A 13,946-nucleotide genomic window follows, 5' to 3' on the forward strand; every position below is an offset into this window, starting at 1 on the left:
ATAATTGTTTGTAAAAGACCCTCATAAAAATTTTGTCACTCAAAAAAAAAATGTACCCCTCAAAAGATCAGCTTCTGGGTTGACATATAAAACACTGGAAGTATTTGAAAACACATGGCATTCCCCTTTTCTAAACAGGTATAAATCAAATGAAGATTATGTATATGTCAGAGGACGTGGACGTGGAAAGTACATTTGTGAAGAATGTGGGATTCGCTGTAAGAAGCCAAGCATGCTCAAAAAGCATATCCGTACTCACACTGATGTCCGGCCTTACGTATGCAAGTTATGTAACTTTGCCTTCAAAACGAAAGGTACAATTCTCATCTTTTTAGAGGAAAATTCTTTTTTTTTTTTTTTTAATGGCTACCTTGGATTCTGAATACCATTTGATAACTAACTTGCATTGACAGTAAGACGGTTTTGGTTTTGAAATGTATTTTCTCCCTTATGTTAGCAGTCAAAGGATGTCCATGAGACAGTGAGGCTCCTTTTATGACTTAAGTAAGAGCTATGGACTTGGGGCCAGGCTAGTTGTTTCCGAAGGAAGTGGCTGAGAATTGCCTGGATTGCTCTTGCTATTATTCTTTGTTGGAAATGTTGTGTGGTCTAGATGATCTTTGCACCGGTACTGAAATACCACCGGGAGACAGTTCATGCAGCGGCATTAGAAAAGCAAGGCAGCAGCTGGGAAGAAAGCATGTGCCCATGGTCAGTTTCAAGATTATAAATAATGTAGAGACCCACAGACTCCCAGGTGGGCCCCTCCATCCACAGTCGCATTAATTATGCATAGAAGTTTGATAGCTTGTGTTCCGTGTATTTATCAGCACAGAGAAAATTTCTTACTCTCAGGCCACAACTGTGAATCTCATAAAACTAGGACCTGCGTTAAAATGATACTCTGTCTTTTACAGGTAGATTTATATGAAAATATTTTATACAAGAAGGTTGCTTTGACTGTATTTCCATCATTTTATAAAATCATGGAAATGTACATATGCTCAGCGTTTTAAGATTACAGACAATTGTAACTTAGAGGTGGTTTGAGTTTTGTAGAAGTACGTTCACTGCTTGCTGTAGATGTACTTTAGGTCTAAAGGATTTTTACCCCCTCACTAACCTCATATGATTTCCTATGTTTTAACTTAAAATTGGCAACCCCATTATTCTGCTCCACTACCTGTCAAGAAAAATAAATATCAGATAAGATCATCTTTGGTAGAGAAATTTGTACCTATTTTCTCCCATAGCCAATATCCTAAATTGTCTTATCGGGTTTTTCAGAAGTATAAATGAATAGACTCTCAATATACCTGTTTCTTCTGTATTAAGGAGGTATCTCTGTTATGGGAGGTTTCCTTTGAAGGCACCTAAAGGAGGAGGGAGTGTTCATTTGCATTTCAAAAGAGATAAACATAATTTCCTTTAAATACCATCCACCTTTGCAGTCAAGCCTTTTATTTAGAACGTCATCAAGAGAATCTCTAGGACAGAAGAAAATATAAACTTTGGTTTTATAAACTGCAAATCTGCTAGTCATTACCACTGGTAGATTTTCCCCCAGCATAGGGGTTTACCGTGGATATAGCTATGTGAAACTCTGAGTGAAGAAATGTCACATTTCTAGGCTTTTTAAAATCAAATTAAAAAATAATGATAATAAAAAAAATAAAGACTTAGTTTCTGTAACCTTAAAAAAAAATCAAATTAAATTTGGCTCCAGATCACTGTCATGGAATTTCAGCAGGAAATAATTTATTCTTGGTCATTATTGGCATTTCCTTGTCACCCTTCAGGAATGTGCAAATGTCTCGGAATCTTAAAATGAGCACAATAGCCTGGGAAACCCTTCTAGTTTTCCACAGAAGTGACTGTTGTCCCAAACCATGTCATCTGAGTGCAGATGCTGAGCGCAGTTGTGGAAGGAGCACCTCCTGCAAGCCCAGTGCCTCTCTTTCAGGGCCCTCCCTCGCTCCCTTCCTCCCCTACATCCTCCAGGCTACCCCCCCTCCCTGTGCTAGAATCCCTTTAGAAGCTCAGGGCTTCAGTCAACCAAAGCCAGGATGGAGTTATTTCAGAGCCAGATTTCTAACTAAAAACCTACCCTGAAGATGAGAGTCCAAAGCCTGACTGCCTGTTGAAATGGAGAAAAAAGAGAAAGAATAAATAGATGAAGAGAAACATATTAAGATCCAAATAAATTATCTTGACACCTACCTACACACCCATCCACGTACACAGATAACTTGCACCTGTGCAGAAGCCAGTGTTTTCCATTAATATACAGATGTATTAATTAATTTATAGATTTAGGAATTCTTGATGACCTGGCTCTAAAAATTTTTGAGATCTTTAAAACATTTTTAGATAAATAAGAACTGTAGGGGCCTGGAGATATTTGGAATTATCAAAATAGATGGAATATTGCAGAACTTTAAAAACTACTGTCATAAGTTTGCTAACATATAACAGACAGATAGATGGTAAACACTGATAATGATGCTCCCTGTAAGTAGTTAGCTAAATATGTGTATGGCTCTTTGAATTTATTTACAAAGTTGGTTTGCATAAGTTTGCATAATTTTTTTCTTATGACCAGTGAGGAGCCTGGGAAGTCGATTTAAATTTGATCAGTGCCAGAAGGTCTGGGGTCTCAGGTGTGTTGATGAGAATGTTTGATCTGAACCTTCTCTGAGGTGTGTGACCCCGCTTATATCACCCTGTTTATATCCAGGCCTAGGAGGCTGGCCTATTGGGGCCAAAGATATTAGATCTCTTCTCAGCCAGGAAAGCCTGGGATTCCCAGTCTTGCTTGGAACATACTCTTAAAAGGTATGACCCTATTCCATAAGTCTTCTAGAGGGAAGGAAACTTGAGATTGGGCCAAAGTTTTGAGTTGCTCATGTATTCATGAGCCAGATTGTTCTCATTAGGTTCAAGGCAAGGGGTAGCGGGTAGAAACAAATCTATGTTATCTCAAGATAGTTCATTTCTAATTTTGGAGTAATCATCACATTTTTGTAATGAATTAATTGATCCTTTTTTTGCTTGTGTTTTCTAGGAAACCTAACAAAGCATATGAAGTCTAAAGCACACATGAAGAAATGCTTGGAGTTGGGAGTTTCAATGACATCAGTGGATGATACAGAAACCGAAGAAGCAGGTATTACAAAATTTAGTTGACTGACCTCTTCATTCATACTGCAGCTTTGTGGCTGGGGTGACAAAACAAATTTTGATATTTTGATATTTTAAAAAACTGATCACATTTCATTTTACTAAATATGAAACATAGTGAAGAAATCTGACATGTTGAATTGCTTACAACCTACTGAGAAGAAATAAATGCATTTCAATTCTGACTGAAGGGAAAAAAAGGCCTCACTATTAAAATACTTCTTTCTAGAACCGTAAAGGAGATCTAATTATTCTTGCGTTGTGACAGGGATTTAGATTTTATGAAATGTCTGGGGAAATTTGAAAAACAATTTAATGTGCTATTATTCCTATTAAGAGGGGAAAAAAAATCCATCATTAACCTGAATAGAAAACTTGAGGTCCAGTCAGACTTTCTGAGATATGTCACTTATATGTAAGAGTATACCTATAGAGACATATTGTTGCTTTCCTTTTCTTCTAGCCTCATGATTAACAGCATTATTCATACCCACCTGTTGAGGGTTTTTTATGGGCCATGTGACATTTGAGATATAAGGTCCTACTCTAGAGTTCTTTTGTTGGATGGGGATGAGTCAGATTAGTCATAAAAGGATAAGAACCAGTGTAAGGTCTCCCAGGTAAGTGCCTAGTGAGTGTGATAGGAGTTCAGAGATGAAACTATATCTAGGGGCTTCAGGGTTGGAAGGGAGATTTTGGAAAGAGATGGCGTCCAAATTAGCTCTCATCCTTGACGTTTGGACCTTGATCTTCACTGTCTGTTCAATTGTTTTAGAAACGATGGAAGATTTGCACAAAGCAGCTGAGAAGCATAGCATGTCCAGCATTTCAACTGATCATCAGTTCTCAGATGCCGAAGAATCGGATGGTGAGGATGGAGATGATAATGATGAGGATGATGAAGATGACGATGACTTTGATGATCAGGGAGATTTGACACCGAAAACAAGATCAAGAAGCACCAGTCCTCAGCCTCCTAGATTCTCATCCTTGCCTGTGAATGTTGGCGCTGTGCCCCATGGGGTTCCTTCAGATAGTTCCTTGGGGCATTCTTCATTGATCAGCTATTTGGTTACTTTGCCAAGTATTCAGGTTACTCAGCTGATGACACCAAGTGACTCATGTGAAGATACTCAGATGACAGAATACCAGAGGTTATTCCAGAGCAAAAGTACAGACTCGGAACCAGACAAAGACAGGTTAGACATACCGAGTTGTGCGGATGAAGAGTACATGCTGTCTTCAGAGCCCAGCTCCTCTCCGAGGGACTTCTCACCCTCAAGCCACCATTCCTCACCAGGATATGACTCTTCACCCCGTCGAGATAATTCACCAAAGAGGTATCTGATACCCAAAGGAGATTTATCACCCAGAAGACATTTATCACCTAGGAGAGATCTGTCACCCATGAGACATCTTTCACCAAGAAAGGAAGCTGCATTGAGAAGAGAGATGTCACAAAGAGATGTTTCACCAAGAAGGCATCTGTCCCCAAGGAGGCCAGTATCACCTGGGAAAGATATCACGGCAAGAAGAGACTTCTCTCCCAGAAGAGAGAGAAGATACATGACCACCATAAGAGCACCATCTCCCAGAAGGGCTTTATACCATAACCCACCATTGTCCATGGGGCAGTATTTGCAAGCAGAACCAATTGTATTGGGGCCTCCTGTAAGTATGACTAGTTTTCTCTTTCTAATGTAAAAGCCAGAGTGTGTTGATAACACACTTATGTGAAATTTGTTATAACATGGGTATCTCTCATGGGGAACAGTGAACTTGGTTACTGAAAATAGCAGGGGACATTTTCTCACATGCTGTTGTTAGCAACACGACTATGGCATTACCCCAAGTGTAGTATTGCATCAGAGCAGTAGCGCATTTCCAGCTGGGAACAGGTGAGGCATTTCTACATGCTTTCTAAGCTTCACTAACTATGGGCATGAACTGAAACCTTTACATGAGTAGGAAAGGTGAAGTCTTTGGAATGACAGGACTGCATAGACAGACACTCTCAGGGCCACTGGGGTCTCAGTTATAGAACTTTGCCAAGTCAGGATTAGGCATTAGCATTGACTTTCAATACATTTGGTTTTTTTTTTAAAGAAACTCATGACCTTGCTCACAGTGAGTGATCATGTGAAACCAGTGAGTGACTAGGAGAGGAGAGTGACCCCACTGGTATGTTGTGAGTCAAAGGCATGAACCTCTCTGCTTTTCTTGTCATTACTACCACCTCCTGCTCAGTGAGAGTCACTCCAAGTGCACTGCTCAGTGAGGTGGTGGGCTGGGTGGACTGAGACTGAGGTATCTGTGAGATGTTTGGTCATCTTCAGTCAATTGCAGTCACAAAAATATAAGCCTTTGATGCCAGTACACTATTGTTTTTAAAAACTAACAGCGACTCACAGTCAATTTAGGCAAAGGAATTGAATGAGGGGACTAAGGAAGTTCACCTAATTTTCGGATATATGACCAGAAAGTTGTTGGAAAGAAATTGGTTTTATTAATCACTGAGTTTGCAGCCAGTTTTTTTTTTTTTTTAATACCAGTTCACCTGGATGCTTAACACAATGGTTAAACTTTACCATTGATGAAGGCCAACTATAGAGCCATTGGTCTTACCAATAATTTACCAATAATTTACCCAGTTAAATTATCTTTAGAAAATTTATAGTCTGCTGCTTCATTCATGTGATAAGAGGGAATAGATCTGGGAATGCTCCCTAAAGAAGGGGCAGTTGGTCCAAAGCACTTCCCATTTAATGTTTTTTCACATCATTTTTGAGGGGCAGAGAAGGAGTTAATCTTTCTGTGATGTTGCCAGGGCAAAACAGAAGTGACAATACTATGAGAAGTGTTTCTCATGATTGCTGTATTGGAGGAGTGCCGCACCCTCTCTGAATAATGTATGAAAATATTAAATAAGAATAACCCTAAAAATAAACCTTTTTGATAAAAATACTTTTAGTAATTCCTTGTCTTGTGGCTTAATATGGGCCAAGTGGTCATAGGTCAGTGACTGTGGCATGAAAGGATCTTCTAGGCTAACATGACACACTCATCCTCTCGATCAGCCTGGAGTGGTAGTTTCCAGGGAGCAGGTTTGGAGGAGATGATACTCAACCACTGGGATCATACTGCTCTACTGTTTCTGTCCTAATGTGCTGTGGTTAATTTTAATAAAGATAGATGATGATAGATAGATAGATAGATAGATAGATAGATCGATAAAAGAAAGGAAGAAGCAAGGAAGCAAGAAAGGGTGCAGGGGAAGGTCTTTTGCTCCTCAGTATTTTTTGAGGGTCTAACATGCGTGGCCCAAGGATGGTGATGAAAAAATGCTACTATTTCTGGCCTCAACTTTAAAAAAAAATTTTTTTTTAAGATTTTGTTCATTTGACACACAGAGAGAGAGAGAGTGAGAGAGTGGAAAAGGGAGAAGCAAGCTTCCCACTGAGCAGGGAGCCTGATGCAGGGCTCGATCCCAGACCCTAGAGTCATGACCTGAGTCAAAGGCAGACTCTTAATGACTGTGCCACCCAGACGCCCCTGGCCTCAACCTTTTTAAGCAAAAAACCTTCCTATTCCATTTTTAAAGTTTTGGCAGATAAATTAGCAAAGGAGACAGAGAGAAATGTGTCTCGTTTCCAGTATGTAGTGCAAAGAACATCGTGTCTAGTCAAAGAGTCAACATTCAGTTCTATCACTTGCTATCTGTGTGATCTTGAGTAAGTCACTTAACCTCTTGGCCACAGTTTCTTAATCTGTTTGTGGCAGCCAAGGAGGTGGGCCAAGCAGATTTCTGTCCTTGAAGGAATTTGCCATTCAGCGATGAGGAACGCTGTAAACTGACAGCCTCCTGCTGTTAGTGCCATCAGGATAGGCCTCAGTTTTCAGGCTAAGGTCACACTCTCCCTGCAGCCCCCAGACAGTGACTGAGCCTAGATGCATCCTAACTAAGCCCTTGCTTCCTCTCCTCTTTACCTTCACATACATCAGATCCCCTGCTTCCTCTGCCTCCCGATGAACCCCTTACACTCCTACCTCCTTCTTTGCATTTGCTTCCAGAGCACCTACTGACAATATTGAAGAGATGAGTGGGGTGAGAGACCTGGTACCTGGGTTATATATACACACACATACATACATACACATAACACAACCCACACGAGTTCATTATTTGCATTTCCATATCGAGGTGTTTCTTACCAAGATTTACAATGATATCACAATGAGAAGGCTCAAATTACAAGACAAAATAAAATAGAGCTGCAGATAGGGTAAAAACCAAGGTAGAAAAATCATGTTGAGAGTTTCTCTGGAGGCTGAAGAAGGGGTGAACATAGGGGAAGAGGATGTATAGGAAAGGCCTGGCAGTGTTTGGAGCAGTGGAAGTGCTTACATGGTAAAAATTCTACTGGCACACTTACTTCTGGGGTTGTCATTATTTAATTGCTGATCAGCAAAGATCTGAATATGACACTTTCATTCTTAACACAAATAGAATTCTGATGGGTTTTGAACGTGTTGAGTATATCCTAGGGTTAGAGGGCACCTCTCTCATCACTCCCTTTGTTAGCCTGGAGTCAGAGACCCCATGGAATGGGACAGCTCTCTTTGGCCCTTCCCAGACCCCCATTCTGATTAGGTGTATGCAGTGGATGTCACAGAATAACAACCAAAGCAAAATGGAAAAATGACCGAGCTACATTTCATTTTAAACTTTGAATCTTTTAAAATTATAATTAAAATTGATTCATTTAGTTATCTTCAAAGATTATGACTGTAGGTGTCACAGTTCCTCCACCTTAACTGATGTTTGATGTAGGAATCATGCCTTTTTCTAGATTGGAGCAAAGACAAGAGGGATTTGTTGTTTTGTTGTTGTTGTAGCATTTTTATGACTGTCATATTATAAAATTCTCACCTTCCCTAACTTATGAGGTCCTTGTGATTATAGGATTGATGATTTCATCACATCCCCTGCACTTCCAGAATAATAATTTGTTTCTAGCTTGAATAAGGTATAGCCCAAAACAGGATAAGGGCTAAGCATGGCACGAAGTAACAGAGATAATGCATAATTTATCATTCCCAGGCTGGTCTCACAGTCTAAATAGAACTGAATGAATCACTAATGGTATAGAGCCTACACTGAGCTTGAGAACTGAAACATCCTTGAAATGAATTAGAACTTTTTTTGGGGGGGAGGGTCTCTCTCCTGGATTATTATCATACTTGACAAGTTTATATCTATCTGACTTTAAGTTCTCAAAAAAATAAAAATAAAAAACTGCGTACCTTCTAGATGACAGTCCATAAAAGAATGAACTCAGAAAAAAAAAAAAAAGAATGAACTCAGGAATTAAAACCCTGCTAATTTCATTCAAGCTTGATAATCTCATAGTCTAAGATGTGTTTTGCTACAGAAAGTAAGTTCTCTTTCAGGACTGGGACCAGAAAATCTGGAATTCTGGTCCCCAGTGTTAAGTGTCCTCATTCATTAATTGCCAAGATGGTATTTAAATGAACATGATAATATCAACAGAAGATATTAAAACATAAGAATCTTGGATTCCCAGCTGTGTAGTTGAGTATGAGTTGAAACTGTTTGACATATTTAATGTTAACTATTTTGATGGATAGTTGCCTTAAAAAAACTGGCCTTGATTTATCATTTGATAGAGAAGCTAATCTTCCACACAGGGTTCCTCTTGAGTGGGAATTTATTCCTTTAAATCAGCGTGTTGCACATCAGACTAACCAGTTTGTCTATCACCATTATTTCATCATCTGTTCTGTGGAAAACTTTAAAAAAAAAAAAAAGCCAATTTTCAGGCTTGTCACTCCAATTATACTCATCAACACTTAAGAAAAATATTAAAAATCTTCCCAGTATATAAACAGATGGCAATTGTTTTACTTTCTTTTGAATTTAAAAACCTATTATTAGTGTTTTTTGAACTTTTTCTGGTAATTATGCATTATTTTCTTTTCATTCTCTTTTATGGAAAAAAAAAACCCCACACAACTGAAATGTGTCTCTGTACCTGATGGAAAACACACTGCATGTTTTATCGTGTTGCTGTTTAAAAACAAAAGTCACTTTTCACAGACCGACAGCTTCATTCAAGGCTTCTAAAAGACAACTGAGAAATCTCTTGTGTCCTAAAAAGCGAAAAGTCAGTAAAGGGATGAGGTAGTTTTAAAGTGTTTTGAATGAGTGAGTGAGTGAATGAATGAGTGACTGAAATAGCTTGACTTATTTGACCTCGCTTGAAGAGTACCAGGTCCTAAAGGTTGTGTTCTCTGCTTCCCCGTGCAGAATTTAAGAAGAGGATTACCTCAGGTTCCTTACTTCAGTCTCTATGGAGACCAAGAAGGTGCTTATGAACATCCAGGCTCCAGCCTTTTCCCTGAGGGTCCTAATGACTATGTCTTCAGTCATCTTCCACTCCACTCTCAGCAGCAAGTGAGAGCTCCAATCCCCATGGTGCCAGTTGGTGGGATCCAAATGGTTCACTCCATGCCGCCGGCCCTTTCTGGTTTACATCCTCCACCCACATTGCCTCTGCCAATGGAGGGCTCTGAGGAAAAGAAGGGAGCCTCCGGGGAATCCTTCCCTAAGGATCCCTATGTCCTCTCAAAGCAGCACGAGAAGCGATCGCCTCACATTTTGCAGTCATCTGGTCCACCTAGCACGCCCTCCTCCCCTCGGCTGTTGATGAAACAGAGCACTTCAGAAGACAGCCTAAATGCAACAGAGAGGGAACAGGAGGAAAATATACAGACTTGTACAAAAGCCATTGCCTCTCTCCGGATTGCCACAGAAGAGGCCGCTCTGCTTGGGGCAGATCAGCCAGTGCGGGTGCAGGAAGCCCACCACCAGAAACCCTTGGAAAGTGCACATGTTAGCATTAGACACTTTAGTGGACCTGAGCCAGGTCAGCCCTGTACCTCAGCCACCCACCCTGACTTGCATGATGGTGAAAAGGACAATTTTGGTACATCACAGACTGCATTAGCTCACGCCACATTTTATGGCACGAGTCGTGTGGATGATAAACAGTCGGGCTTTCACAGCAGCAAAGAGTTACCTTCAAGCACAGAGGGAGGCAATGAGCCTTCAGCAGAGAAGAGTCAACTACATTGATCTAAGATGCATGGAGACTTTCATTTCCACATTTTCCCATTTTGTTTTTGTTTTTGTTTTTCTAGAAATAGAGGTAATCAAGTTTATAGCATGCCTGTCCTAAGTTACCGTAGTTTGCTATTATATATACTTTTGTTATATCAAAAGAATTAGGTAAATTAACAAGTCATCATGAGCCTGACCAAAACAAAATTTGAAATTAACCTATTGGGTCTGGTACTTTTAAAATTGTACAGATGTTTGTGCCTTTTCTTTACTTTGCTTATATTCTTATAAGCATTTTTTAGCAGTAATTTGTACATATTTTAGAATTTGTGTATCTGCTTTGTAATAAATGTAATTTCTTTCCTTTTTTTGGACACTTGGATCTAAATGATGTAAAGCAAAACAGCATCAATATATATGTGAGGTTGCACTAAAACATATTTTTATATGATTAAAACTGAACAGCTTTTATGTACAGCTCTGATTCTGTAATACTAATATTTATTTACTTTGTTTCATAAATTGTACATTTTTTCTTAATGTTGTGGATTGCTTTTCTATGTGAAGCATGGGATTTACTGTTGCGTAACTAGAACAAAAATGTATATTGTAAACAAGATATTTAAACTAGAGTATCTTATTCTGCACTTATGCATTAGTTAAAAAAAGATAAAGGATGTATCAGTCAGTTCTTAACTCTTGTAAATTTTTTTGTCTCTTGTTTGCTGGATTGACTATAACTTAAGTGCTGATTGTGATTTTAAACTTATAGTACCGTAAAGCATTAAAGTAAACAATGTGCTATTGTGAGTTTTTTCAAAGCTTTATAAATCAGTTATAAATAATATTAAAAGTATTTGGTCTTATGTGAACATGTTGATCTATATACTCATCTAAAAATATGGGAAAACATTCCGCCCCATGTAAATATGTACAAGTGCATCACTGGTACAATTTTATGTAACTCAGTTGGACACTAGGTTGCTACAGACCTATGCTAGGGTGTCTTTAAAAATTAAAGTGACAAAGCACATGGGACTGTGTAGAGCTTGGTTATCGGCCGGCCCGGTGGCTTGGCAGGCAGTGCTGTGCGCTGCCCCTGGAGAAGACCTGGGCTTACAGATCTCCTTGGTTCTTGCTGCACAAGATGGTGACCGGAACTAAGGCTGCGACAGAGGGGACGTGCTTGGACTCTGAGGGTTAGGAGTGGATGTGGGGAAGGGGTGTGGAGACCTCTCACCAGCCTTTCCTCTCAGCCAGTCCACTTGGTAACAGGGTTGGCATCAGCTTTAGGGGAAGCCACTTCACCCTCTTAAAGAGGGGAAGAGTGTCAGGCTCCTGGCTATCTCAGGGGGAACAGGGAAAAGAAGCTTTCCAGGGAAAAGAATTTGTGGGAGGATGATGTCTTTTGTACACAACATGCAGAATGGGCTTTGGTTAGTGTGGAAGGTTGGCAGAGCCTTTGTTTGTAGGTCCGGAAGAATGGAAGAAAGGGAGGGGGTACAACAACACGTGTGCACACACGCACATGTGTGTGCATGCACACACACACACACACACACATACACACAATCTGGGTTATCTTTGTGCTATATAGTGGATTATAATTCTGTGAAACCAAGTTTGTATATTGAATTACATTAAGGAGTGTTCTTTAAAAAGAGAAATAAATATACAATTACATGCTTGAGGTGTCTAGTTTTTAATGTGTTGTTTTACATTTTAATTTCTTGATTTTGTTTCTAAAGAAATTTTGATACCACCAACATGCCATCTGTGCTTTTAATTGCTAGGCTTTGCCCGTTCTGAGGTATGCTGAGCATGAATGCTTTTAACAAGTGAGAAGACAGTCAGTGGCTTCCATATGTCATTCAATTAGGACAGATAGTGGTCACCACTGTGTGAGCTCTAGAAATGGAGTCACTGGATCCTAAGCATGGGCATGGGCAGAATACATTGCATCTGCAAAGAGTCATGAATAAATCAAACGATCATTTCCTCTTCTGCCTCCCTCTCAGTAGGCATCCATATCTGAAATTCCACTGGGGAAATCTCTTTATTTTTGCTCAGGTGACTGAAGGCAAAAAACCAACTGAAATAAATATACCATAAAATATCCACAAATCATAGTTCTTTAGTACAAAAAAAAAAAAAGAATAGAACCTTTTTAATAATGAAAGTGGAGACTCACTAAAGGTCAAATCTATCAGTATTTCCATTATAAAAATCTCAAACTGGTGGATTTGCAACTTACTTGTGTGGTTTTATGAGCCAGACTGTCTTTTGAAATTATGTTTTACAAAAGTGAATTAAAGGTCAACACAAGCAGCCAGCCTAAAATCTGTCCCTCATTGAGAAGAAACCCTGAAACATTACATTACATAGGGGTGATTTGTGTCTTTTTCCTCATTGTGCGTGTGTGTGTTTGTGTGAACCCTTCTAATTGCTTCCTCTTCTAAATCATCTCTTGTATTCACTCATTCATAAAGCAGTTTTTGAGTGCCTACTACGAACTGGCTACTGTGATGGGCATTGGGGATGATGAAAGTATTCCTGCCATCAAGGAGTTCAAGTAAAAAGGAAGACATGTATATGAGTGTATGTAATATGATGTTAGAGCTTAAACAGTGGTAAATTTGGTGTGTTTTGCTGTCACAAAGGAAAGGAGTTCAGCAGTTACCCTGATGAGAATGGAAGGAGGGGAAGGATAGGCTTCAACACAGAGGTGGCCTTGGAACAGATCCTTAAAATAGTAGACTGACTTATTCAACAGAGAAATTCTCATCACCGACCTTAGGACACTGTTCATTGTGCTAGGTGTACAGTGCTGCACAAAACAAATTAAGTTCTTGTCTTCATGGAGTTCATATTCTAATAGAGAGGCATTAAAAAGAAGTGGGGGAAGGGCATGTTGGATGATCAAGGGTGTGTAAAGCAGAGAGTGGGTAAAAAGCCAGATGGAGCTGGCTCCCTGCGTATGTGATAGGGTGGTGTGTGCTTAAGCCAAAAAGACACATCAAAGTCCAAATTCCTAATCCAGTCTAAGGACATCAGATCTGGCTCTATAGGCAACAGGGAGCTGAGCCAAGGAAGGGATGAAGCAAGAAAGTGGCATTGCCGTTGCTAGAGCTGTTCTTAGTTAGAAAAAAAAAAAAAATCACTGTGGCAGCAATGAAGATAGTGGATTTGAAGCAGAAAGAGTAGAGGCAGGGGACCAGTTGGGAGAATTATGAAGTTGTGTCATTTCCATGGAAATAAGAGCAGCAACAATCCAAGCAGATGATGGGGAAAGAAGGGACAGTTTTGCTTAATGAAGAACTGATAATAAGTAGTGACCAACTTGGTGTCTGGGATGAGAGAGATGGAGGGAGTAAGGGTGACTGGCACTCTTGACTTGGGCAGTGGAAAGAGGGTGGTGTCCTTAACTGTCAGGTGGGTTTGTACCAGCTACAGGTAAGAAAATGAGCTCCTCTAAGAAGTTTAGAATGAGTTCACTCTCAAGAAAGACCTAAGCTGGAGACTGGTTTGTCACTTCTTGTCACTTAGTCTTAGTTGAGGGTGCTGACTTGGAGGAAAATACTCAGGACATACAAAAGGACAGATGAAGACATTTGAAGACTTCCAA

At 39.7% G+C, this 13,946-nt stretch overlaps 1 protein-coding gene across 1 annotated transcript in view; it reads left to right on the forward strand.

Annotated features, from left to right (window-relative positions):
• HIVEP2 (HIVEP zinc finger 2) overlaps positions 1 to 12,010 on the forward strand; it is an 84,942-nt gene extending 72,932 nt beyond the window's left edge. Inside the window, exons 5-8 of the mRNA XM_080807261.1 lie at positions 139 to 314; positions 3,065 to 3,166; positions 3,956 to 4,851; positions 9,509 to 12,010. Of these exons, the coding sequence (XP_080663387.1) occupies positions 139 to 314; positions 3,065 to 3,166; positions 3,956 to 4,851; positions 9,509 to 10,336 (2,002 nt within the window). The 3' untranslated portion in view covers positions 10,337 to 12,010. The remainder of the gene's footprint in view (positions 1 to 138; positions 315 to 3,064; positions 3,167 to 3,955; positions 4,852 to 9,508) is intronic.
• Positions 12,011 to 13,946: the final 1,936 nt, after the last annotated feature.

Source organism: Martes martes (genome assembly GCF_963455335.1).
Source record: "Martes martes genome assembly, chromosome: 6".
In the NCBI taxonomy this organism is placed as follows: domain Eukaryota; kingdom Metazoa; phylum Chordata; class Mammalia; order Carnivora; family Mustelidae; genus Martes; species Martes martes.